General features: G+C 53.4%; 7 protein-coding genes across 7 annotated transcripts; 2 read left to right on the forward strand and 5 right to left on the reverse strand.

Moving 5' to 3' along the window:
• Positions 1-1,804: 1,804 nt before the first annotated feature.
• On the reverse strand, positions 1,805-2,311 carry HMPREF1541_02314 (uncharacterized protein; the record flags this gene model as incomplete). The annotated part of the gene is made up of 2 exons (XM_008716670.1): positions 1,805-2,186; positions 2,241-2,311. The coding sequence occupies 2 exons, from the start codon at positions 2,309-2,311 to the stop codon at positions 1,805-1,807; spliced, it is 453 nt and encodes a 150-aa protein (XP_008714892.1).
• A 2,846-nt stretch (positions 2,312-5,157) lies between these two features.
• Positions 5,158-6,327, forward strand: HMPREF1541_02315 (uncharacterized protein; the record flags this gene model as incomplete). The annotated part of the gene is made up of 2 exons (XM_008716671.1): positions 5,158-5,188; positions 5,237-6,327. 2 exons carry the CDS (start codon positions 5,158-5,160, stop codon positions 6,325-6,327), a joined length of 1,122 nt encoding a protein of 373 aa, XP_008714893.1.
• Positions 6,328-9,195: 2,868 nt separating this feature from the next.
• On the reverse strand, positions 9,196-10,639 carry HMPREF1541_02316 (uncharacterized protein; the record flags this gene model as incomplete). Its single annotated transcript, XM_008716672.1, has 2 exons — positions 9,196-9,514; positions 9,936-10,639. The coding sequence occupies 2 exons, from the start codon at positions 10,637-10,639 to the stop codon at positions 9,196-9,198; spliced, it is 1,023 nt and encodes a 340-aa protein (XP_008714894.1).
• A 2,576-nt stretch (positions 10,640-13,215) lies between these two features.
• On the reverse strand, positions 13,216-13,962 carry HMPREF1541_02317 (uncharacterized protein; the record flags this gene model as incomplete). The annotated part of the gene is made up of 1 exon (XM_008716673.1): positions 13,216-13,962. One exon carries the CDS (start codon positions 13,960-13,962, stop codon positions 13,216-13,218), a length of 747 nt encoding a protein of 248 aa, XP_008714895.1.
• A 1,618-nt stretch (positions 13,963-15,580) lies between these two features.
• On the reverse strand, positions 15,581-17,500 carry HMPREF1541_02318 (uncharacterized protein; the record flags this gene model as incomplete). The annotated part of the gene is made up of 1 exon (XM_008716674.1): positions 15,581-17,500. One exon carries the CDS (start codon positions 17,498-17,500, stop codon positions 15,581-15,583), a length of 1,920 nt encoding a protein of 639 aa, XP_008714896.1.
• Positions 17,501-17,806: 306 nt separating this feature from the next.
• On the reverse strand, positions 17,807-19,653 carry HMPREF1541_02319 (uncharacterized protein; the record flags this gene model as incomplete). Its single annotated transcript, XM_008716675.1, has 2 exons — positions 17,807-19,278; positions 19,326-19,653. 2 exons carry the CDS (start codon positions 19,651-19,653, stop codon positions 17,807-17,809), a joined length of 1,800 nt encoding a protein of 599 aa, XP_008714897.1.
• Positions 19,654-20,295: 642 nt separating this feature from the next.
• On the forward strand, positions 20,296-21,672 carry HMPREF1541_02320 (uncharacterized protein; the record flags this gene model as incomplete). The annotated part of the gene is made up of 1 exon (XM_008716676.1): positions 20,296-21,672. The coding sequence occupies one exon, from the start codon at positions 20,296-20,298 to the stop codon at positions 21,670-21,672; it is 1,377 nt and encodes a 458-aa protein (XP_008714898.1).
• Between the last annotated feature and the right edge of the window lie 116 nt (positions 21,673-21,788).

The following is a 21,788-nucleotide window of genomic DNA, read 5'->3' on the forward strand; positions in this document are numbered from 1 at the left end:
CAGTAAGAGGCGTCCCAACAGTTGGAGCCTTTGTTCTTCGGAAGCGAGTCCTTAACCAGTGTGTGCACTCATAATCAGGCAGATCTCGCAAGAGTTCTGCAACATTAACACTTGTCATTGGACTTTCAATTCCTGGGGAAAGCCCAAGGTGATGCAACCAGTGCCAGGAAATAAAGATGGGCGACGTCCAATGCCTTTTAGATACATTTGCTGCATCTCCACGGCTTGATTATGGTTGAAACATGATGGAGGTCATCTCAAACTTCGGTCTGGGGTTGTGTCAACGGAGGCCAAGGATGGATGCAAGGGAATGCCCTGTGGCGCCGTTGTCGAGCGCAAGGGTATGCATCCAAGTCAGCGATGTGAAACTCAGAGCGAGCTCTTGGAAGCACGGCCGAAGCCTCCTTAAAGATCGTAGATTGGGTACAATCAAGTAGATATTCCCGTCAAGCGCCAATGGATGCTAGACGTTCGCAAATTTCCCTGCGCTGTTCATCCAGCTTGTCCAGAAAGTCCAAGGTGCCTGACCCAGGCACGACCGCTCGATTGCCTCGATCAGCTGACCGTGACGATGACTGAAAGATGGTAGCTCGTGATCAATTGGCTTTTATCGTGGTAGGTCCAGAGTAGGTTCTGCGCCTCGGGATCGAGACCATCGTCAACATCCTTGGGTGTATTTCTCTGACTGTCCGGCTAGTCTCCCCGGTGGTCAAGCTGTTCTCGTGGAATTTGCAAGTGCCGTAATGTACTGTCGTGCTCAAAGATGCTAGGCGGAAATTTCAGCAACTTCGCTTCCTCTTCGGCGAGGGCTTCTTCATTCTGTATGAAAGATGGTTTGGCTGCATCAAAAAGATCCCAAATGCACCTCGAGATTTTCCGCTGCCTAGACCATTGTTCGCGTCCTGTAGTGGTATGCTCTCACATCCTTCCCGAAGACGCTTCTTCAGGGCATTCGCTGCTGACGAAGCTTGCGCTTTCGCTCCGCAGCCGTGCCACGCAATGGCGATATTTCAGGCCCGAGGAGGAAAGTTCTCGACTGTAGCTTTGCGACACCGAGCGGCGCTCGTGAGGAAAGGATGCCGTCGTTTGCACGTGAAGCGGGCCCGGGACACGGCGGGAGAGAACCGTAACGAAGAGCTCGGGTCGCTCTTGTGTCGGCCTTGCGTGACTATAATTGCAGCCGCCTAATGAGACGAACATTCTCGCCTTGAAGGGTCGGTGCCCCTGCGGAGATATTCGTTAATTATCATAATTTCAAGATCGCTCACGCTGGATGGCATTAAGTATTCGCAGCAGGTAGTCAACACGCATGCAGCAATACTAGCGGCGGAATTGATAGCGTTCGAAAGACGAGGCAATCGGAGCGACCTATGTATGTTCAATAGTATGTCTGGTCTACTAGCATACACTCACAGGGGAGTACAACACTTGAAGTGGTCCAGGTGGTGGCGGCCTCGCAGATGCGTTGAACGCTAGGACATTAGGAAGCGTATCTCCGGGCTGCTGGCGAAGTCTCCGAGATTGCGTCAAGCTGTAGGTGTCGCGTCTGTCATTCTCTTTGATAACCATCGAAGCACAGCCATTCAAGCTCTTGTCTGTGCCGGTTGCAATCTGTCTTTCCACCTCGGCCCATAGATGCTCACAGTCATCCTTGCTTACGGGTTGTGGGGTTTGTGGTAAAGGCAATCGAAGCCTACAACCAGTGTATATTTGCGCAGCATTCAAAGCTATGGCCTTCTACCCCTTCCTGGACTGTAGAATCATTATTGATGTCTCCACACGAGTGTCCTGAGACTCGTGATCGTCAGAGCCTTGACTCCTGCCAGACATCGACGATGCCTGTCACTGCCGAGATGATGGTAAAGATGGCAGTGACAACGAAGCTCACGATGGCGACTACCAGACCTACCCACTGATATTTCCTTCTGCGATCAAACCACCACTGCTTCAGACGCCGAGGCTCCGATCGGTCGTAGTTGCGCCAAATGACTCTAAGCTTGTCTCCAAAGTATGGGTAATTCTCGAGCCTTCTCTCCAGCAACTCATCGCGCAGCCCTACCTCAAGGTCTACCTCGTGCTTCTGCTCGATTCTCCTTGTTCGTCGACGCGTCCTGACACCCTCTACCGGGAAGAACAGGCGGATCGACAATGCTAACTCCTCCAAAAAACCCCTTGGGTAGATGTCGCTGCAGCACAGTCAATGGCTCTGTACCCTGAAAAGGATCTTCCCGGTCACGTACCTGTATTTCAGGGCCAAGAGTCGTTGGACAGCCCCCGTGTGCCGGAAGAACTTGATGCGGTCTCCCACCATGTTCAAGTGTTCGCCCATGTCACTCGTCCATTCAAAACTAAACCCAGCCACTCGTTGAAGTGTCTTGGCCGAGAAGTCATCGGGTAGCTCATCTACATCCAGCCTTCCTATTTTGGGCAGGCTGTCTCTAACGAGCTGTGTGATTGTCTCGTGGCAATTTTCTGTATTGACAACAGTGAAAAGCCACAGCCTGACCGCCCCAATCACTGCCCTGTCTGCGTCCTCATGACTCTTTATTTCCAAATCGTTCCAGGTTGACTTCTCTTGGCAAATGATTTGTCTGACCTCACTCAGCTTGAGCTCACTATGCTTCTTGACGATATTGACTAGCGTTATCGCCTCGGAAGTCTTCTCGGGCAGCTCGTCTGCTAGATAGCAATTTAGGAAATGTGCAGAGTATGATTTCGAGGCGCTATGTCGGCCCAATGCGGAGAACTTGTTAACATCGAGATCCCATACCTGTTTGAGCAAGTTCACAAGCTTCAGGTCTATGCTGGCATCGTCAGGGCGGTTGCGTGAACGCCACGGAGAATAGAGGAACCGTTTCATAACGAAGGCAGGATTGGCATGAGGTCTGAGGGACAGCTGATCAAGGGAAGCAGTTCAGCCTGATAGATACCTGGCCGCAGAGCCAAAAACGCCCAGGCTTGCGGCTGGTTGATATGCAGTCGCCTTCGCGGAATCCGCCCACGCTAGACCTTCTCGGACGATCACGCTGCGCCGCCATTATTTATGCGATCCAAAGATAGCCTTATGGAAAACTTACGGCCAGATGTCTCCCATCCATCCTCGAAAACAGGACCCGTCTTTCTCAGGCGTTGGAAACACAGCCGCCGGTCTTATGAGCCAAATCACCACCAACACGACCACGCAACTGCGCTGTGCGGCTATGGACGAACCAGGGCGTTTCCATAACTGGGGTCTTCTAACACCTGATCAGCGTGATGGCTATGTGGAGGCAAGTTGTACTTCCTCGTTCGCGCAAATAGAAAAGTGGCCGTGTCATGGCGAGAAGTGGACGCATGCCTGGCGTCCCGCTGGTCATCTGAAAACGCAATGGGTGGAAGTGTACCTGAGAGCGTGCAAAGCTGTATTCAATTGCCAGGAGAACAGCAGATACCTCGCCGAAAAGTGTGACTTCCGGAAAAATCGACAATTCCCCATGAAACTCAGTCTCTATCTGCTTGCGACAGCTGCTGACCGACACCAAGCGGTACCGGTCGTGGTGTTCGAGCACCCAGATGCTGGTTATATCCGAGCCGCAAGAAAGTTGGTGGAAGAGCAGAAGTGCCTTCATGGCTTGGACTGCCAACTCGCGGGGCGCTTGCGCAAGATTACGCTGAGTACAAAGGGTGCAAGGGACACGGACCAGACAACAAGACACGACCGAGTGCCGCCTCTGGACTCTCGCCATCTCCCTGAGCGCACAGGGAGCATCGACGAGCAGGCGGGATCTGAACGCCAAGTTAGCCAACGGCCGCCACCGTCACCTTACATATACGAACACGATGAACGTATCCCAAGATCATACCAGACCGTTGGTACAGTGAAAAACCCTGCTGCTATCTTCGCCACAGGAGCTCCAGACAGGGCACCGTAAGTCAATAACTCCATTCACTGCCCATAAACTCACTTCTGCGTGCAGGTCGAGTGTGTCGGCGTCTACTTATCGAACCTACACAGAGCAGGACGATTATCTTCCTGCTCTGCCACAAAGCGCTCAGGATTTCCTCTCCAACGTTCCTCTTGGTCAGTATGGGCAGTGCCTGTCGTATGTGACTAACCACCAGGGGGCTGTCGTGCAATCCTTACATATACCACTCTACTTAGATGAAGCAGTTACTGCAATTTCCAGGGGCGATGATAATTACGCCAAGAATTGCATTGAGAAGGCTCTCATCGTCGAAGATTGCTGCAAATATCGAAATACCAAGGACAGACTCAGCTACTTTCAAAAGCTTAAAGACAAAAACGAAAAGTTCATGGCCGTGTTTCTCCAGCGACTCCAGCAGAAGTGGACTCAGTGCGAGCAACGGCAGCGCGACAAAGGAAAGCAGAAACGTCCAGACCCCCGAAGTGTAAATCGCCCTTATCCCCCACGCCATGCTGGTGTGCCAGGCGATCCAGGTTATGGTCCCGTGAACTATACCTCAGCTAGCCGCGAATCGTTAGTCAGCAGACCTGAGAGGCAAGCAGCGATACCACGTGGCCAGTCAAAGGTTTCTCATACCAAGTCTGAGTTGAGAGCGCCTCCTCAGTCAAAGGTTCCTCGGTCCGAAGGAAGCCTGATTCCTGGAAGAATGTTGGGCAGAGTAAGGGTGGACCGAGTACCACAAGAAGTTTGGACAACATTTGGAGGCTTGATAATTGTTCACCGCTCGCTATATCTGTTGACAGTGGCGCACGCTTTTGTAGATTTAAGTTCGGTACATTCGTCCTCTGGCAAGTACCAGGACGCGGATGAAGCCCGCAGCATCTCCAGCGCACCGAGTTCCGGCCTAGTGTCTGATGGTCAACCTCAGAAAGCAAAGATTGTTTTAAGTCAACCACTCGGATCATCGATTGAAAAAAGGCCCATTGAATTGGACTTTCGCCCAGTCGACCCCATCAGCCACAAAAGCCTCAGCAGTATCTCGCTCGACTGGGCTTTGTTGGAAGTCGAGCCCACCGAGGCAGATGGAATAGCCCAAAGTTACTCTGGAACCCAGGAGCGTGTAGATTCGGTCTACTCGGATCTTATACCACCACAGAGACCTGTGACAGTATTCGGGGGAATGAGCGGTATCGTACAGGGCCGGCTCGAAGGAGATGTCTCAGTACTTGTTCTCCCGTGGCTTGGCTCAGCAATGACGGTGTGGGTTGTCGATTGTCAGACCAGTAGGTCATCCTTCGCTTTTCTGCCATGCAGTGCTAACATACTCGAAGCTAAAGGAGATTGTGGTTCCTGGGTTGTCGACCAAGTCCAGCAGGTGTTATATGGTATCGTGGTGGCTCATGATCCTGAGATGGCAGAGACCTACATTGTCCCCGCTCACGCGATCTTCCAGGACATCCGTAGGATGTTCGATGTTGCACCAGAGACTGAAGCTCTGTTATCGTCTTCGGAACCGCTACTTTGGCGTCCTGCTCAACGAAGTCCTACGCGTCATGAATATTCCCCGAAACGGACCCAAAGCTCGAGCCCCAAATACTCTTTCGGGACCGGAAGCTCCACATCAAGGATCGGCGCGGCTGCTTCTCGTGGTCACTTACAGCAGCTCATACGAGAGCGAGCGTCTGGACCAGCTTTCTCTTTGCCCGTGTTTGCACTTGATGCTCCCGCTTCGACAAGATCGCTTGCCCTGAGGTCGCGTCATGCGATGCATGCCGATCCTTGTACGTCACTAGATTCGCCACCGGATGTTGACCTGGACAGAATTACATTCGCTCGCCTTGAGGGAGAGGGAAGTGATGCGGGCCCAGAAGATGAACTGGACCGAAGGTATCGTCAACGAACCGCCAGAGATGCTGGCAGACTCTTTCAAGTAGGAAGAGTGTTCTCGGTACAGAAGCACGAAGACTTCAACGGAGATCCCAAGACCTACCACACAACGCCAGGTTGCTTGCTGACCAAGACATCGAGAGGCTGGATAATCAGTCGCAACTCCCAATATGTCGTGGTGAAGGAGGGCCACGGCTTCTGCTGGGCAATACCGATCACCACCTATGGCGGGCTCGGGACTTGCAAGCGCGGCTTAAGTGCTGCTGAGGTCGAGGCTCATGCTGTAGTCTATTCAACAAGCAAGCCGCCGAGCCTACTGGACGGTGAGAGACCGTTGACTAAAACACATATTGCGGTCAACTGTCATGGGGATCATCAGCTCCACAGAGCCAGCAGAATCAACTTTGCCAAAGTCACGACGATTGAGCACAACGTCCGTGTAATGGACATCGGACGAATAGCACCCGAGTCTCTGGCCCATTTCAATGAGTACTGGAAGGATGAAGTGTTCAAACAATACGGCAGGCGCCGCTGAGGCGTGTGAGTTTGCGTTCTAAGACCCGCGCTTCAACCACGAGCCGAGGCGTGTGGGAAGCGCACCGGTCCGAGAAGCTTCTCTTGAGCTTATTCTAGTTTTGGTTCTAGGAGTGTTCTGGTTATGCGGGCTACAGGTATTGTAAAGAGGACGTCTGTCAAGGAACAAATTGCAGGCACTCGCTCTCTACGTCCCAGATGAGACTAGGCAGAGGAACTTCATGTATGGAAACTTCGTAGACCACGGCTAACATAACCAAGTTCTTGATACGAATAACAAATGACGATTGTCAAGACTTCCTTATCTTGTGGGCGATGTTACAGCAGATATGGGTCGAGTGTTTCCTTCTGTCGTTGGGGGTTGCCAAAGCACATCTGTTGCATGCCAGTTACTTACCATCACGACATCGGATCCGAGCAATGAGAAGTCAAACAGTCCCACGTGTAGTAGGGATCAGAGCCCAACATGAATCACCCGAGCGTGGGATCGGATGGTTGAGATCTTGTACAGACACAGCAGCAGCCCGAACACTCGTCTACCGAATAAGGCAACCGGCCCCACAGTTCCTGTACCCCACTCCGCCAGTCTACTCTGGAAGTAGTTCGCACAAGGTTCGCGCGCTTCACTACCAGTTTACACTTGACGCCTCACTACCGAACTTCGACCTTTGCTCCCCTGTTGGGGTGCGCTACAAGGTCCTATGATCACCCGCGTCGCCGCCGTCGTTAGGCTAGCAGCAGCATCGATCTCTTCTTCCAGAATCCTCGCTTCCACTAAGGAAGGGCAACACTAACGCAGATCCCGTGCGACGTGAAGTACTTTCGTCGTCCTGAGACATGCGGTACGTTTCTCCTCTTATCCTACGGTTGGCTTCCAACTCCGCCGGCTGGACGTGGGCCCGAGGGTCGAGCGGCATGCAAAGCATAACCGCTTGGCATTCAGGTGCTCCGGCTCCTCAATGCTTCGCGACTGCATGTCGTCGCTTTGTGTCGATCTCAATGGTAGTAGTGCCACTGTCGCATGGTCCGAAAGTTCTTTCACTTGATGGGCCTGGGGCGATTACTGCGGCCTGGTTACCGTGCACGTGAGAAAACTGCTAGGAGAGACCGGAGTAACTAGTTCTCGCCGCAGCAAACGAGCCGGCTCCCGCAGATTCGAATGTCATCCAGTCGTCCGCTCGGATAGAAACGGCTTTCCCAAGGCAAGTTTGATTGAAGCCAGCACTAAAGAAAGCACCTGTGGAACAGCTACCGGGAAACAAAAGCGGCTAGAGAGCCAGCTTCATCACCGATACGTAAATATTTCTGGTTCTTCACAACCATGTGATGTATGTTGCACTCAAAATGATCTGTGTTTTACATTCTGTACTTTCAGCAGGTCAAGCGTCGAGAGCTACCTGATTAGCTTTGCGCTTGGGCCATCATCCGCCGGCGCGTGCTGAGGGTACCGCTCACACCAGCGCTGCACCTGTACAATCAGACATGCCGCCTCTGCCATCACCGTGACAAGTTCGGTGACACGTACTCATGCATACTGGCCGAGTTGCATCAGGCTTCCTGCCGAGAGACACCATTGTTTGAGATACATTCACGCAGCTTCAGAATGGATGTGCAGCGCAGCTCGAGCTCACTTTGACGGACTCAGGGACGACACAGCCATCTAGTCACAATGAGTGTTTTTCCTGGCCGGCATAATGTTGGGAATCGATCGTTGCCTGCTCCCAGTCACCTTTCCTGTAAACTCAAGACTACCGGAAGAGCTAGTGCATCCTTCTCGACTCCGAGGTGAGACTTCTCCGTCACGCTCCGCTGACTGGCTCGCCTGAAGGATTACTAGTTACAGGATCGGTTGCAACTTCTAGGTCTAGATAGGGCTTGATCCGCAAGCCGCACGCCCCCCCAGACCCTTTGTTCTCCAGTGCCCGCGTCAAGGAACTTCGCTGCCCACGGTTCCACCATCTGGTCTGCTGGAGCTCCAGCTCAATATCATCGGCACGAGCTCCATCTGGACCATGTGGGCGTTATGCATGCGGGACCACCGTCAGTCGAACCCGACTACCAGCGACACGGCACCATAGCCTCTGTATCCGTACCGTTACGCTGATGTCAGTTCTCACGTAACTTGTTGGTTCGGTCATTTCACAACACCAGCCATATCCGTGTGAGGCTACCTGTGGGTCGCTGTAGCCTGCGAGACAGGCGTGTCTGGCAGACCCTAGGCGCCTCACTCACCGCCCGTGGCGAGCCGTTCAACCAGCCATTCCATGTCAAAGCATGAATGGGCCAAGGGGCTCACACCGCCAGTCCTTGTTGCAGTCCTGCGCACTCGCTTACGCAGGCTGAGTGCCACCATACCGACGGTGAAGCGCTGGAATCTCAAATCACCTTCCAGCCAAAACCGACAACACCATCGTGTAACGAGCCAGTTCATCAGTGGTGCCCAACACCATCAACTTGGGCCACTTCCGGGGCAACCAACCCTGGTTATGTTCACGGCATGGACTCTGCACGAGGGCAAGTCCGCAGCGTTGGACTTGTGCTTGGGCTCCAAACCTGCTGCCGTAGAGTGTGTATTGTTTCATTACTGCGTTACTCTGGCCTGTGATAGCCTGTGTCCAATGGCGGCAGTACAATACACTGGGAAGTTGCGCTGCCCAACTAGGAAAACCTGATAGCCAACAGGACATGCAGTGTACAAGCGCTGAGGGACCCGCCATCGGTCGTCCCCGATCCCAGCTCGCTGTCCAGAGGAGTATATCCAGACTGCCAAGCCCAAACTCCCTGCTCTTTTGAGCCTTACCCCCGATTTCGGCGCGCCATTATGTCCGTCCGAAACACTTCGTGCACAGGATCCACCCCCAAAAGCCCATCACAGCACATCCCTTTCCCCATCTTCATCCCCGACGCCCTGAGCCACACCGACTCCGCCGGCGCCACCACCCAATTCCCTAACCTCTCTCCCCTCCCAGCACAGTCCCGAAAGATCCTCCTTCCAGTGCTCCTGCCACTGCTCCTCGAGGAACTCGATGGTCAGCGGCTTAGGCCAGCTGCGAATCGTGGCGTCGGCGGTAGGGTCGCGCAGCAGTGATTCGTACGGCCTAAAGGACACGCGATGGTGCGTGATGTGCGTCGAGTCCCAGGTATCGTCCATATCGATGTGGAGTTGGGCGTTGGCGTGGAGCTCGAATCTGGGGGTGGAGGAGTCTTGTCAGCGAGGGCTTCTGAAGGTGGGTGGAGGAAGGCAGTTCTGGGAGTAGAATGGGGGCCTGGGGGGAGAAGGGGTTGACGAGAGCAGGTGAAAAGCAGCTGGGGTGCTCCTGCTTCTCGGTCGCAGACCCAATGGCGAGGCAGAAGCGGTTACGCCGGCGGAGTTTAGGCAGGTCCTAAGGAGTGAGAGGGCGTGTGCATTGGACGTGGAGGGCTGCTAGCTCTGCTGGAGTAGGAGTTCGAAGCGAGCCAGATAACATGGCTGGGTTACAAGCCCCAATCGCACCCGCTCTCCTGCCAAGACCCATGATGCTCTGTTCCATCAATGGGACACTCCGCATACGAACAAGACATTACGATAGAAAATATTGACCGAATCAAGCAATAACAGAGAAGACTTACCCAATAAACGTCTCCGCCGCGCCGCCCATGCCACCTCCCAAAGAGCCGCCCATAGTTCCCAACCCTACAACCTTGGCGCCCGGACTGCTCTTGACGAGACTGTAAATTTCGCAGAACGGCACCAGTTCACGCATGCCAGGGTTGGAGCCAAAGGCAGGGAAACGTAGGTAGTGCAGATCACGAGCGGCATTCTCGGCCGCTTTGCTCTGCCAGAAGTACCCTAGAATGATCTGGTCGGTGCGGGAGAGGCTGCCATGACCGCTGGCAACGTTGGTGTTGCTGGATGGGAAAGGGTTGGCGTGTGAAAGCGGACGGCTGGTTGCCGGTGATGTACCAACAGTACTGCCGGCATGACCTGCCGTGCCGGCGGTGGCTGATGTAGGCTGACTGCCGGCGCTGCCGTGCGCGTAGCGATGGGAAGTGTTGGTTGGGTTCACCGCGGGGGCCACGCCGGCGTTGCTAATTGATTGTTGGTGAGCGCCGGTTGCTGCAAAGTCGTAAGAGGCGTCAGACATTGCGGTGGATGAGGCAGGTCGAGAGCCGTGGTGCGAAGAGCCAGCAGTGCCACCGTTTGCAAAGGCGTAAGATGTGGGCGGCGATTGGGGCATTTGCGGGTTGGAGATAGAGGGGTGAGAGTTGCGGTCGTGAGAGCGATCGCGGTCACGGTCGGATTTGCTGAAACGGCGACGAGAGAAGAAAGACATGTTGTGTGAGGAGGCTGGGATGTGAAGTTGGCAAGTGTTGGCGTTGCCTTTTGGCGTGGCCGGGCGTTCACAAGGCCCTTGGGAGCTCAGGTGGAAGTGAACTCGGCGCAAAAAGTGGAAACGAAAGACGAGGAAGAGGAGCGTCGCGAGTGGTTTAGAGGTGGTGAAAGCGAATGGCAGGAAGAGAATACTGATACGGATACAGATGTGATCCTAGGAGGCGATAAAAGATGGTGGCGGGGAGACAATCTGATTGTCAAGAACATGCATGGTACAGGCACGTTTCGCATGAAGCCATGATCCGTTGACAGTCCGGCGCCTAAACTTGGTTCAGTTTAGGCCCGGAGCGGGAGGACGAATCTCGGCGAATCAGCGGCCGAGGTGGCTGGAGCGCGAGGCTGGGAGGTGATCTGGTGGATCTCTCTTAAGTTGGCTCTCGTTGCCTTGTGGTCCGTTATGTTGGTAGATTCGCATGAGAATTTCATGAATCCGCCCTGATCGAGTGTCCGAAAACTTTGTGGCTGTTGGCCGGCCTGTCAATTCGAGGCTCTTTTCGATGACTGAGGCCGTGTCCAACAGATCCATCCGTCGGAACTCTGCATCCCGAATCCCGGCACGTACCTGGTAGATTCTGCACGGCTTCACTCCCTGAACCCCGTTCTACGCGTCGAGTATGTGTTCTCCAGATCCCGATGGCATGCATCAGCTTTTCCTCTGCCGCCCCTAGAAACAAGCATTCCCAGATGATACATAATGGAAAGCCTTCAACGAACCCCTGAGTATCCGACATCCTTTGTGTACAAACCAACAGCAACTCGGGCCTCTCTTCGGTCGGGCCACAGCCAAAATCCCCCGTCACGCATACCATTGACCTTTGCCTAATGATTTCGAGGGCTTCGAAACTTGTGGGCAGCTCTTGTGACCTGTTCAATTTGTGGTATCTTCTATGATTAGAGCCAATTCAGCATGACCCTGGTGATCGCCGATTGACACTCTATTGGGCGGGGGCTTGCTCACTTGCATTGGACGCATTGAGTAGGGTTGTCGTCCTGGTAATGAGCCAATTCATCGGGCCGCCGGAGAGATGTTGTAACAAAGCTCTTCTTGAAGGACTGCCGCCATCAGCGGTTACCTCGTAGTTGCCCTCAACACCGGATTCGCTGCAACTCAGAATCACAATTTCGATTGCTGCTATCATGATTAGACTGGTTGCGATTGTCATCACCAATACAGGACTTACAGCTAGAAGCCGTGCGGTCCCTCAGATTGAGGAGAAGCTGGTATTCGGTAGTGCTAGGCCGTAGGCTTGTGCCCATGTTCATCGAAGCTGTCGGCGGTGGGAAGGTAGGTTTTCTCAAGGCAATCGCCGAAGCGAATGTCGCTTTACCAGGCACGTTCTTGACTGACTAAACACTCAATCAAGGCACGAAACAGCCTATCTCCATCGTAGACATCTCTGAATACATGCTTCCCTGGCAGCAGCCTGCGTATCGCCTCGCTCCTCCACGGTGATCAACTCAGGCTTTGAATATGATTGCTGATACTGCTGGCAAGCGAAGAAGACAAGAGCGCGGTCCACAGTGTCTCGATGAAAGCAACGAAAACAAATGATTTCCTAGGTTGTGCCAAAGGTACGCTGGCCGACATCAGATAGTACGGGCCCAACAATGACCTTCAAAGCGGCCGAAGGGGCATTTCGCAAGTGAGCACGGGCGATGGGAATTGGGGAGATGCACTGTGTGCTCTGTACTCGTAAGTATGCATGGCAGGAAAAGGCCGATAGGGTCCAAGATTTGGATGAGGTGAAGAAAGAGATCACGCTGCTCCACTACCCGTCTTCCGCTTCATCACTAGTAATATGGAGCCGGAAATAAGTAGCAAGCGGCGGCAGGAGCCCAACTCATCGCAATCACCTGCTCCGAGCTCGTCTGTCCCCGACATATCCTGAGATCGGAAATTGCAGTCACTGGCCGGCCCTTCGCTCAATGTGGGCAATAGGGACAGAGAGTACCGTGGCAGATAGTAGATCGGCGCCGGCGCTGTGATGGCGGAAGGCCCGCGCCATGATAACCTTGAAGACTGTGATTACATGTGTCGAATACGAAGCTACGCCTCACTGCTTCGAACTGAGGCTGCCCGAGCGGGGATGTGTCTGTTCACGCTTGAAATAGTTACAAGTTGCCTCTGGGAATAATGCCAAAGATTATATGGAGATAGCCACGCCGTTTCTCCTTCTTCGGACGCATGACCCAAGTCCTGATCTGTCTGCAGCCGCCCCTGTACTCATGCGGAACGGCGATTGGGGGTCCGAAAAGGCCATAATGTTCCTTCTCCATGCCATCCTGAACGGTAATGGTGACACTCAGAAGCGACGTTCAGCTGCTTGAGACAAGCTTCCTGAAACATTGCCGTCACATTATGGCGACCTTCCAGCCGTCTTAGTGCAGTGCACATTAAATCCGCGTCCCCCAGGGGTTCGTGGAGCGGGCCGCGCCATCATAGCACTAAGGCGATAGTGGTTGTCCTGAATGAATCTCCCATTCCTTTTGTGGCTGAGTATCCCATGTGCCAACATTTCATGAGCCTGGAAAAATGTCTAGCGCCTCGAACTCGGCTTCAAACTCTTTCTCGTTCTCCAGTGGCCGACTAGCGTAGCACCCGACCATGACTCTTGACTTTGCCGTAGACCCTGCGAAAAAGCCACCAACTTCGCGTGCCTTAGTGTATTGGTTCGAGACTTGCTCAGGGTATAGTTGCCCAGTCGAGAAGGACTCTGGCATGCGATACCATACCCAAAGTGCATCATTCACTCTTTCGAACTTGATTCGTAGGCTGGTCTTGTGGAGTTGGAATCCCACATGAGCAGAGGTGTCGAACGTAATCGCCGCGAAGGATTGATCTGGCCATCCATTCGGGTGCGTGATGACCGTCGCTAGCCCAAGAGTGCCGTCGCTTGTTTGCTGGAGGCTAGCCTTCGCCCATTTCCCAGTGTGCTCGCGCTCTGAATGCATTCTCCTTCGCCTTCGCCCCTGCGGCGACGTTGGACTGATCCAGGGTTCCTCCGGACTCATGTCACAGAAGATAACGATTCCTGCCTGGTCAAAAGTCTCTTCAAAGGGTGCCGACACCGTCACCTCCAGCAAATCGAACGACCGATCCGTACTAGTCAAGAGCATGGGCGCGGAAAACTCATCGCCTGAGTTCATGAATCGCCATAGCCTCGAGTCGGCGGGGCATGCGAGGGAGAAATACTCGGAGATGTCGTCCTCGTGCTCAAGACCACCGCGCACATTGTAAGCCCTATATCGGCTGTCATGCGCCATGCAATGGGTCGCCGTTGATCGTGACGGATGGACGATATATAGGCTTCCCGCGTTGACTGTGACAGGCGTCCAGCAGTGCGGGCTGCTGATCCACTTCCACGGCAGTAGTGTATATACTAAGGTTTCGCGGGAGGGCTTGCAGCAAAGTAGGGGCGGGTTCAGGCGAAGCACGTCGGAGCTTAGGCGACCCAATCCTTCGCGACAGAGGCCGGCGAGTTTATTGATTTTGCAAGGGGTAGCGAGCCTGACGATGAGTTATTGCTTATATAGGTTGACGGAGAGTAATCTCTTCTCCAGTGAGGCGGATCGGATAAGCTAAGAAGATGTAAGATTTGGGTCGCCCGGGATGACGCTAGGAATGAGTTTCCTGACAAAGATGTGGGTCGAGGGGCGGGATGTCCGGCAGTCAAGCTGGGTGACGCGATAAAGGATGGTGGAATGTCAATGTGCTAAATGTAGTCATGGTGGTGAGTGAAGGAATCAGCTCGAGTGGTTTGCTGGTTGTGGATGGGGGAGGTGCGAGCGAGCTACACCTACTTCTTGGAAAGGTGGACTCGGATTATTAGTGGCGATCGCCATGCCTGTCTCTCAACGCGCTGGTGAGTTGGCTGCCGAATGTGGCGGAGAGGAACGACTTTGTCCTCGTGCCACAATAGCCCGATGGCTGGTGGAGGGGCAAAGCCAGAGCTGAACCCGAACCGCCACCATTTCAGCTGGAAAGGCCAATGGATGGGCTAGAAGGCCTGACTTTTCTGCAATAGAAGTGAGCTGATTTCCTGAAAGACGCACATGAGACCATGTCGCACAACAGCTGGGAGTGGCCGAGGAAGGCGTCGGTTACGGTGACCCCATGCTGTGCTTCATGTCTCTGCACGGGCGCTGCTCCAGGCCAGCATCATCGCATGCAGCAGAGGTGACATTTGTCGACCCTTGGATCATTGCAAGGTCTGGGTTAGAGAGGTGGTCCTGAAGGTGGTCATGATGTTGGAATGGGAAAGAATGCGACGAGTAAGTGTCATCCGCTTGATATGCAACCCCTGGTCTTTGCAGGCAGTGTCCCTGCATGATCAAAGCGCGTGCAGCTCCTAGCCGATCAAGCGCCACGCCATGTTCGTCCCGATTAAGCGCAGACTGACTTCGTCAACCACAACTCAACGTCCGGCAATGTGTCTACCCTTGTTGGTGTCACACCAATGTCACACGCTCACTCCGGACACCTGGCTGTCTCAGTCTGAACAGGTGTACCCAGCCTACTGATCCATTCCAATCTGCTGACGAGCCAGCAGTTGCAGTCTTGTCTGTCCCCTTCATACGCGTCAATCATGTGTCAAATGCACACTCGCATGACAGCTTGCCTGTCAAGTGTCGCCAAACGCGCGATGAGGCATACTTACTATCTTCCGCGTGCTGGTATGACACGAGGCCGCCTGCGGCCGTTATATTCAAGGGGGTTGCGCCGGCGGCACTTTCACTGAGGGAGGTGTGGACCAACTTTGCGTTCGCTACGTCTATGCCGCTAGGGTGTACCGACCACATGGCCACAGGAGATCTTCTCCACTCACGGAAGATAGGTTCATATCGTTCGCCTCATACGAAGATATGATTCGCTGATTTACCATCATCGCTTCCCCTTCTTCTTCTTTCCACCACCTCCACCACCTCCACCTCCTTGCGGAGCATTTGAGCCGGGTTTGGCATCGATGTTCAGGCTCTCGTTGACCGCACCTCCCTGCGTATCACCACCAGCCTTCTTGCCCTTTTTCCGTCCCTTTGGCGCCCGATAGTAGCTACGATCCTTCATCGGCAGCCACCTCTCCGGATCCGCCGTTTTGCTAGCATCATAATCCTTGGGAAGGCGCGACTTGCGAGTTCGCTTGGGCTTCGATGACTCGCCATCCGCTGCTCGCTTGCGAGATCGAGTTAGCTGAGCGATTGCTAGAGCGTTCGAGGACTGCGGGATGCCAGCACTCTCTAGAACATCCACATCGATGTTACGCGTCAGCGCCGCTACTGCGGTCAGTTTAGCCGCATCACCATCAACGGATTCTGCCTCGTCAGCGGCGTGTGAAGCCACAAACCCGGCAATGGCCGCTTTGTCATCCGGTTGCTGCTCTCGGAGCTTACTAAAGATGTCCGCCGCCACTCTCGCGTCTTCAGGGTCCCCGGTTACGAGCAAGGTTGACCCGGCGGCCCGCAGAAGAGATGCGGGAGCCGTAGATTTTGTCTTCCAGAATGAAGCAGATTTCGCCAACTCTTGCTGTATACTGGCTTTTCGCCCTTGGCTGCGAAACAATCCTATCAGAACGCTGACGAGACCAGGATTGTACCTCACATTTTTCTCGTTCTCATTCGTTGAGGTTTCCAGCCGTGAGAACAAGGATTGCATAAGTTCGACCGCTGATGTCGTGTTGCCTGTCAGGACGTACATTTGAACCAGGGTCAGCACAAGTCCCACATTGTTCGGCGTCCGCTCAAGCTCTGGCAGGACTTTTCTAATGGCTGCTTTGCTGACCTCATTTTCTGCACGAGCTGCGGCACTGAAGGTGGACGACAGCACCATATCTGGACGAATGGATGTGGAATCCTTTCCCTTCCCAGCCGAAGTCAGGCCATTGAATTTGAGGGCTCCCAGATCAACGGTCTTCTGATTTGAAGCGAACGGCGTAGCCTGGAACGAGAATAGGCGGTCATTCTTTTCAGGCTTCAACGGCGTGTTGAAGGCCTTATGAACGAGGAAAGGATTGGCCGGTTTCAAGGACGTCAAGAGTTTGTTGCTCTGTGCAATTGCTCTTGTAGCCACATCAGGAATGGCGTCCGTCGATATGTCGTTGGCCAGAGCATCGGCCTCGTTGAACTTCCCTTGCACCTGGAGGACATACAGCCACTGAACCTTGATTGGTAGAAGCTCTTCTTCCTTCTGCTCCTCACTTAGCTCTTCGTGGTGTTTGCAGAGTTCGTTTGCCCGTTTGAGGAGAATCTCTGCTTGCGCATACTCGCCGCGCGCAATGCTGCCGCAGGCCGCGTTGTATGCTGTCTCGAATTGCTGCAGATCGTCCGCGGCCGGCCGCCTTGTCGAGGTCTCTCCACACCACTGACTCTGTGCCTCTGCTCCACCATTGTTGATTTTGCAGTCTAACTCTTCATCCAATAGACCCTGGCTCTTGATGTCCTGGTAGATCTGAAGCACCCTTGCACTGTTCTCTAATCGATATTGCGCCTGAGCTTCCAGGTGTTGAGCGCCACGCCCTGATGTCTTAACAGCAGTCTCTGCCGCTAGGTCAAAATTGCCGGTTTTGTACAAGGCGTAGGCGTATTCGAGTGTGGCACGGTCTTTCAGTGGTTGGCCACTTTCTTCGATGAATTCAAGAGCCTCGTCGTAGCGGTCAAGCTTGAGGAGGGCAATGGTCCGGGAATGCTGGGCTTGTATGTCCGTCTTCGATTTCTTCAGTGCCGCTGCGCTAGCCTTCAGGATCTCGTCATGGTCGTCAATCGTGGCCTTCTTCAGAAGACCGGCGAGTAGTGGGGTCGTGACGGCCATGCCGCAGGATTTTGGGGGAGGTCTTCGGCGTTGCTGCTACCACATCATATGCTTCATGGGACTCTATTAACATATGGTCCAATAGACTCAAACGCTCTCAATATCTGGTGGAAGCACTCTTGGGTTCTTAAAATATTGGCAGTGAGGAAGAAATTACATCGGATGTTGTTCACCCCACAGTGAATATTTGGCTCTACAAGCCCTAACCCTGACGCTTTTTTGAAGCAGCGCACGCGACATGAATTCAGCCTCGGAGTAGACCGGCCATCGATCGAAGAGTCTAATGCGAAATAGCTAGTTGTCCTTCTAGTTGAGGTTGCAGACACCCTCCCTGCTGCCGTTGACCTGAAGCCTGTTGCCGAAAAGCTTCCAGAAGTCCGAGGACCATCTTGGCATCAACTCACCTTTCTTCACCAAGACAAACATGTTTGCATCTTGATCATTCAATTCATCGTCACTGAAGGATATCAGGTCGTCCTGCTTAGCCGCCGTGTTCATGTCCGACTCGCTATCGAGCATTTCGTAGATGTTGACATCACGCATCTTCTTTGTCAAATTCTGAACTTTCACCTTCTTAAGTTGGGTTCCAGCTTTGCCCTTCACGGCGACGACATCCGCTTTCACCATGTCGGCTTTTGTGCGGCGAGAGCTTCCAATGACTTGGGGCTTAGAGGTTGCCTTTTGCGTGCCCTGCCGACTACCGTCGCGCTCGACGCTGCTTGCCCGGCTGCTTGACATGGACTCGGTAGCTGTGTAGTAGCCCACGTCATCTGCACCAAACTCCGAAGGCATCGAATGGAAGGCACCGGTCCGAATAGCCTCTTGATATTTGTCCTCGCGCTCCATCTTCGCAGGGATTTTGATGGCAATATTTGCTGTCAGTAGACTATCATATCCAGCTTCGTGGTTACTCGTGGTGTGCAGGTAGCGGCCGTATCCTCGAGGGATCTCAATGACAGGATATTTCTCAGAACTTAGATCTGCTTCGACTTCATCGAGAGAGGTGTTGCCCCAGCGTCTGTTTCCCAGGGATGCGATATGCTTGGTGTCCACAACTCCTGGCCAGAGCATGTGAATCTCGTCGGCAAAGTCGACAACCGTGTCGGGAAGTTCGCCGATGAAGCAGCTGTACAAGTACACCAGGTCGGTGAAGCAATTGTGACCAATCATAACACGGGTGCGCTTGCGTGACTTCTCTTGGAGGTTCGCAATAAGCTCCGTCGGAGACTGGCCCTCTAGGCTCGTGCTCGCGAGAGCTGGGACCAAGTATTTCTCAGGGAGGTTGCTAAGATCGCCTCCGACAAGTGCCTCGATAATCCACCGAAAACCGATAGCCTGACCAATGGTCCTCTCCATTTCTTGAGCCAGAAGTTTCTGGGCAGAGGCGTGCTGCTCTGCACTTGGACAAGTAACTCGAACAAAATGTCCCATACCTTGGGTTTGTAGGCTTTGGAACTCATTCTGAATAGTCTGATGTGTGAGGCGGGCTTGATAGCGATTCAGTGTTTGCGGTACACCAGGTGCTATGCCGGGAATATTGAGAGACTCTTCACGTTCCGCCAGAGGCTTAGCGAGCCATGCTGCTGTGGCAGAGCGGATGTGGTCGATGAGTGGCTGATCCACAGGCTTGACGTCCATGTTCTGAAGGGAAGTTTTGGGCGCATTGTCTGCGATCATTTTCAAACGAGCTATCTGCTCCTCTCTTCGCGAGAGATACGGAATTCCGGCAGTGATGGGCAGGTCGAAGCGGAAGCCGCACTTTGACAGAAATCCAACGGCTGAGATACATCAGTAGGAGTTCATGGTATAGAGTCTGTATACTTACCGCCGCTGTTGGAAGACCAGTCCCTGGTGAAATGGCGCTCTTTCAGAGCCGGAAGAGGTGAGAGGTGAAAGTTGTATGTTCGAGCGACATAGCGGCCTTGCTTGGCATCTTCTTGAACGACAGTCAGACCAATCTGAAGAATTTGGTACTTCTCAGCAGCCGCCTTGATATCGTGGTAGAGCTCTTGGAGGGTAAGCTTGCCGGTGTTGTTCGATCTTCGGCCAGCTATACCAGAGAATTCCAAGTCGAAAGCAACGAAATGACTCTCGGCAATCTCCTGGATGATCTTGACCGCCTCCTCAGAGAATTGCGCCTGTGAGATATCCATGGTGCTGTAGCGATGCAAATACCATGCGCTTTGAAAGGGTGGCAGCAGGTGAAAGATAAGACATGGGATGAAATGTTTGATAGCAAGCACTGTTAAAGATCGAATAACAGATGTTAGCCAAGCCCAAACTGATGAGTAGCCTAAGTCAGTAACACATATTAGTGCGAAGAATGAGTCCAAGTTTGAGGTGGTTGTTTAAACGCGCCGAAAGGAATTCGAGTGGTCATCAAGTATCGCAACTATGGCAGCGGCTACCAGTGAGTTTCGCTGCTTTGTTGAGACGTGAGACAGGCACATTGCTCTAAGAGGACTCAAAGATGAGCCTCACAGTGATGTTCAGACATGGAGTCCAAGCCGTTTTATAGGTTTGCAATAAGTAACATTATCTACGGTCTGAACCTGGGGCACTGCACAGCATTGGGAAGTTCAATTTGATCCACAACGGTGTCGGTGAATCCATTCTCCGATGGAGCCGAGGTCCTTTCAATGCAGCCCCAGTTGCAATCTCCAGCTGCTTGGAGCGCTCATCACGCGGCCTGTCACTGCGTTCATACTACCACAAGCATTCCACGATGCTTCTCCTGCTACCGTCTCTATTGCTGTGAAGCACGATATATCCGACTATTCACGCTCCTGTACATCATGTCGTTCGGCACCGAATCTCAAAGCGACTCGCAATATCTCTCCTCGTCACAATCGTCACTCAGCACCACGAAGAAGGCTTCTTCCGAAATTTCCAAAACATACAAGCATGCCTCACAATTATACCTGACAAGAAGACTTGCTGAAGCATATGATGCGCTACAACCGGTCATCAAGCCTCCGCAGCCGAGTGCCCGTACCCGACACGAGGACGACGGTCCAGTGCCCGCGCCCATCGCAACGGCTTCTACGTCTCAGCGTATTAAGACTTGGAGCTTGTATGCTGCTCTATTGAATGCCACCATCGATCTAGGCTCCGAGGCAGGTTCTCAAGAGTTTGGGCAAAAGCAGTACCGTAACATCCTCAAACTTGTGCAAAACGGAGACGTGTGGGAAGAAGTTGTGCAAGATGGTTACCGAGGGCGCGAAGCCTCTGTGGACGCCGAAGTCGTCTACAATATATCGACTCTTCTGCTCAACAAAGCTCAAGATCAATCCGTGAACCAATCCCGCCTGGAGAGATACCTGTCTTCATCGTCACCCTCGCCGCTCGAAATATCAACTCAGATCAGCGACTCCCTACGCAACGGCCACCACTCGCCGATGAACGGCGCCAGCACACCTAAAGATCTTTCTTCGCGCATAAAGATAATCGAACTCTTCACCCTGCATGTTTTGCCCAGCAACAACGAATGGGAGTACGCACGGAGTTTTGTCGCCAACAGCGACGTTCTAGACGACGAGCGGCGGGAGGCTTTTCTACAAACTCTTTTTGAACTACAAGAAGTCAAGGAGCGAGATTCTGCTATCGAAGATGCAACGGACTACAGCACAGAACAAGATAGCCCTGAGACAGACCCAGAACCGCCCTTGCAGAATGGTTACAAGGGCCACCAACGGACAAGCAGTGAAGTCGATTATGGAATCGAATCAACGCACCCCAACGGTGGTGGACATACACCCTCACAACTAAACTCTGATTCGCCACCATCAGCAGTATCCTCAAAGCCCTTAACCACAATTGCACCACGACCGGAGCCTACGAATTCCGCGGCTGTATCCCGGCCACCGCACCTCTCACCACCAGCACACACGCCTCGCCGCCCCCCTCAGCGCCGCTCAAAAGCCCAGCAACAGTCCGGTCTGACAGGCCAGGCGAGGGCGCTGTTCACTGCGCTCTCGAACCTGACTAGAAATCTCGGTGGGGCACTGGTTGGTAACTCGAATGCCGTGCTACGACTGCTACTGTTCATGCTGGCATTCCTCGTGGCTTTCAGCAGGAGAGACATTAGTGAGCGGGTGCAAGCTATTCTTGGCCAAGGCTGGGAGAAGATGCGGCGGACCGCTGGTATGGGCGTCAAAGTGTCATACATTTGATTAAGAAACAGTGTTCGAAGCGCGGCGAAGTTCTAGCACATGTGTAGACGTCACAATTCAAATTTTGCATAAATCATACTGGATGATTGGTTTTGGCTCTACGAATACACCACCCC

Source organism: Cyphellophora europaea, assembly GCF_000365145.1.
Source record: "Cyphellophora europaea CBS 101466 unplaced genomic scaffold supercont1.2, whole genome shotgun sequence".
In the NCBI taxonomy this organism is placed as follows: Eukaryota; Fungi; Ascomycota; class Eurotiomycetes; order Chaetothyriales; family Cyphellophoraceae; genus Cyphellophora; species Cyphellophora europaea.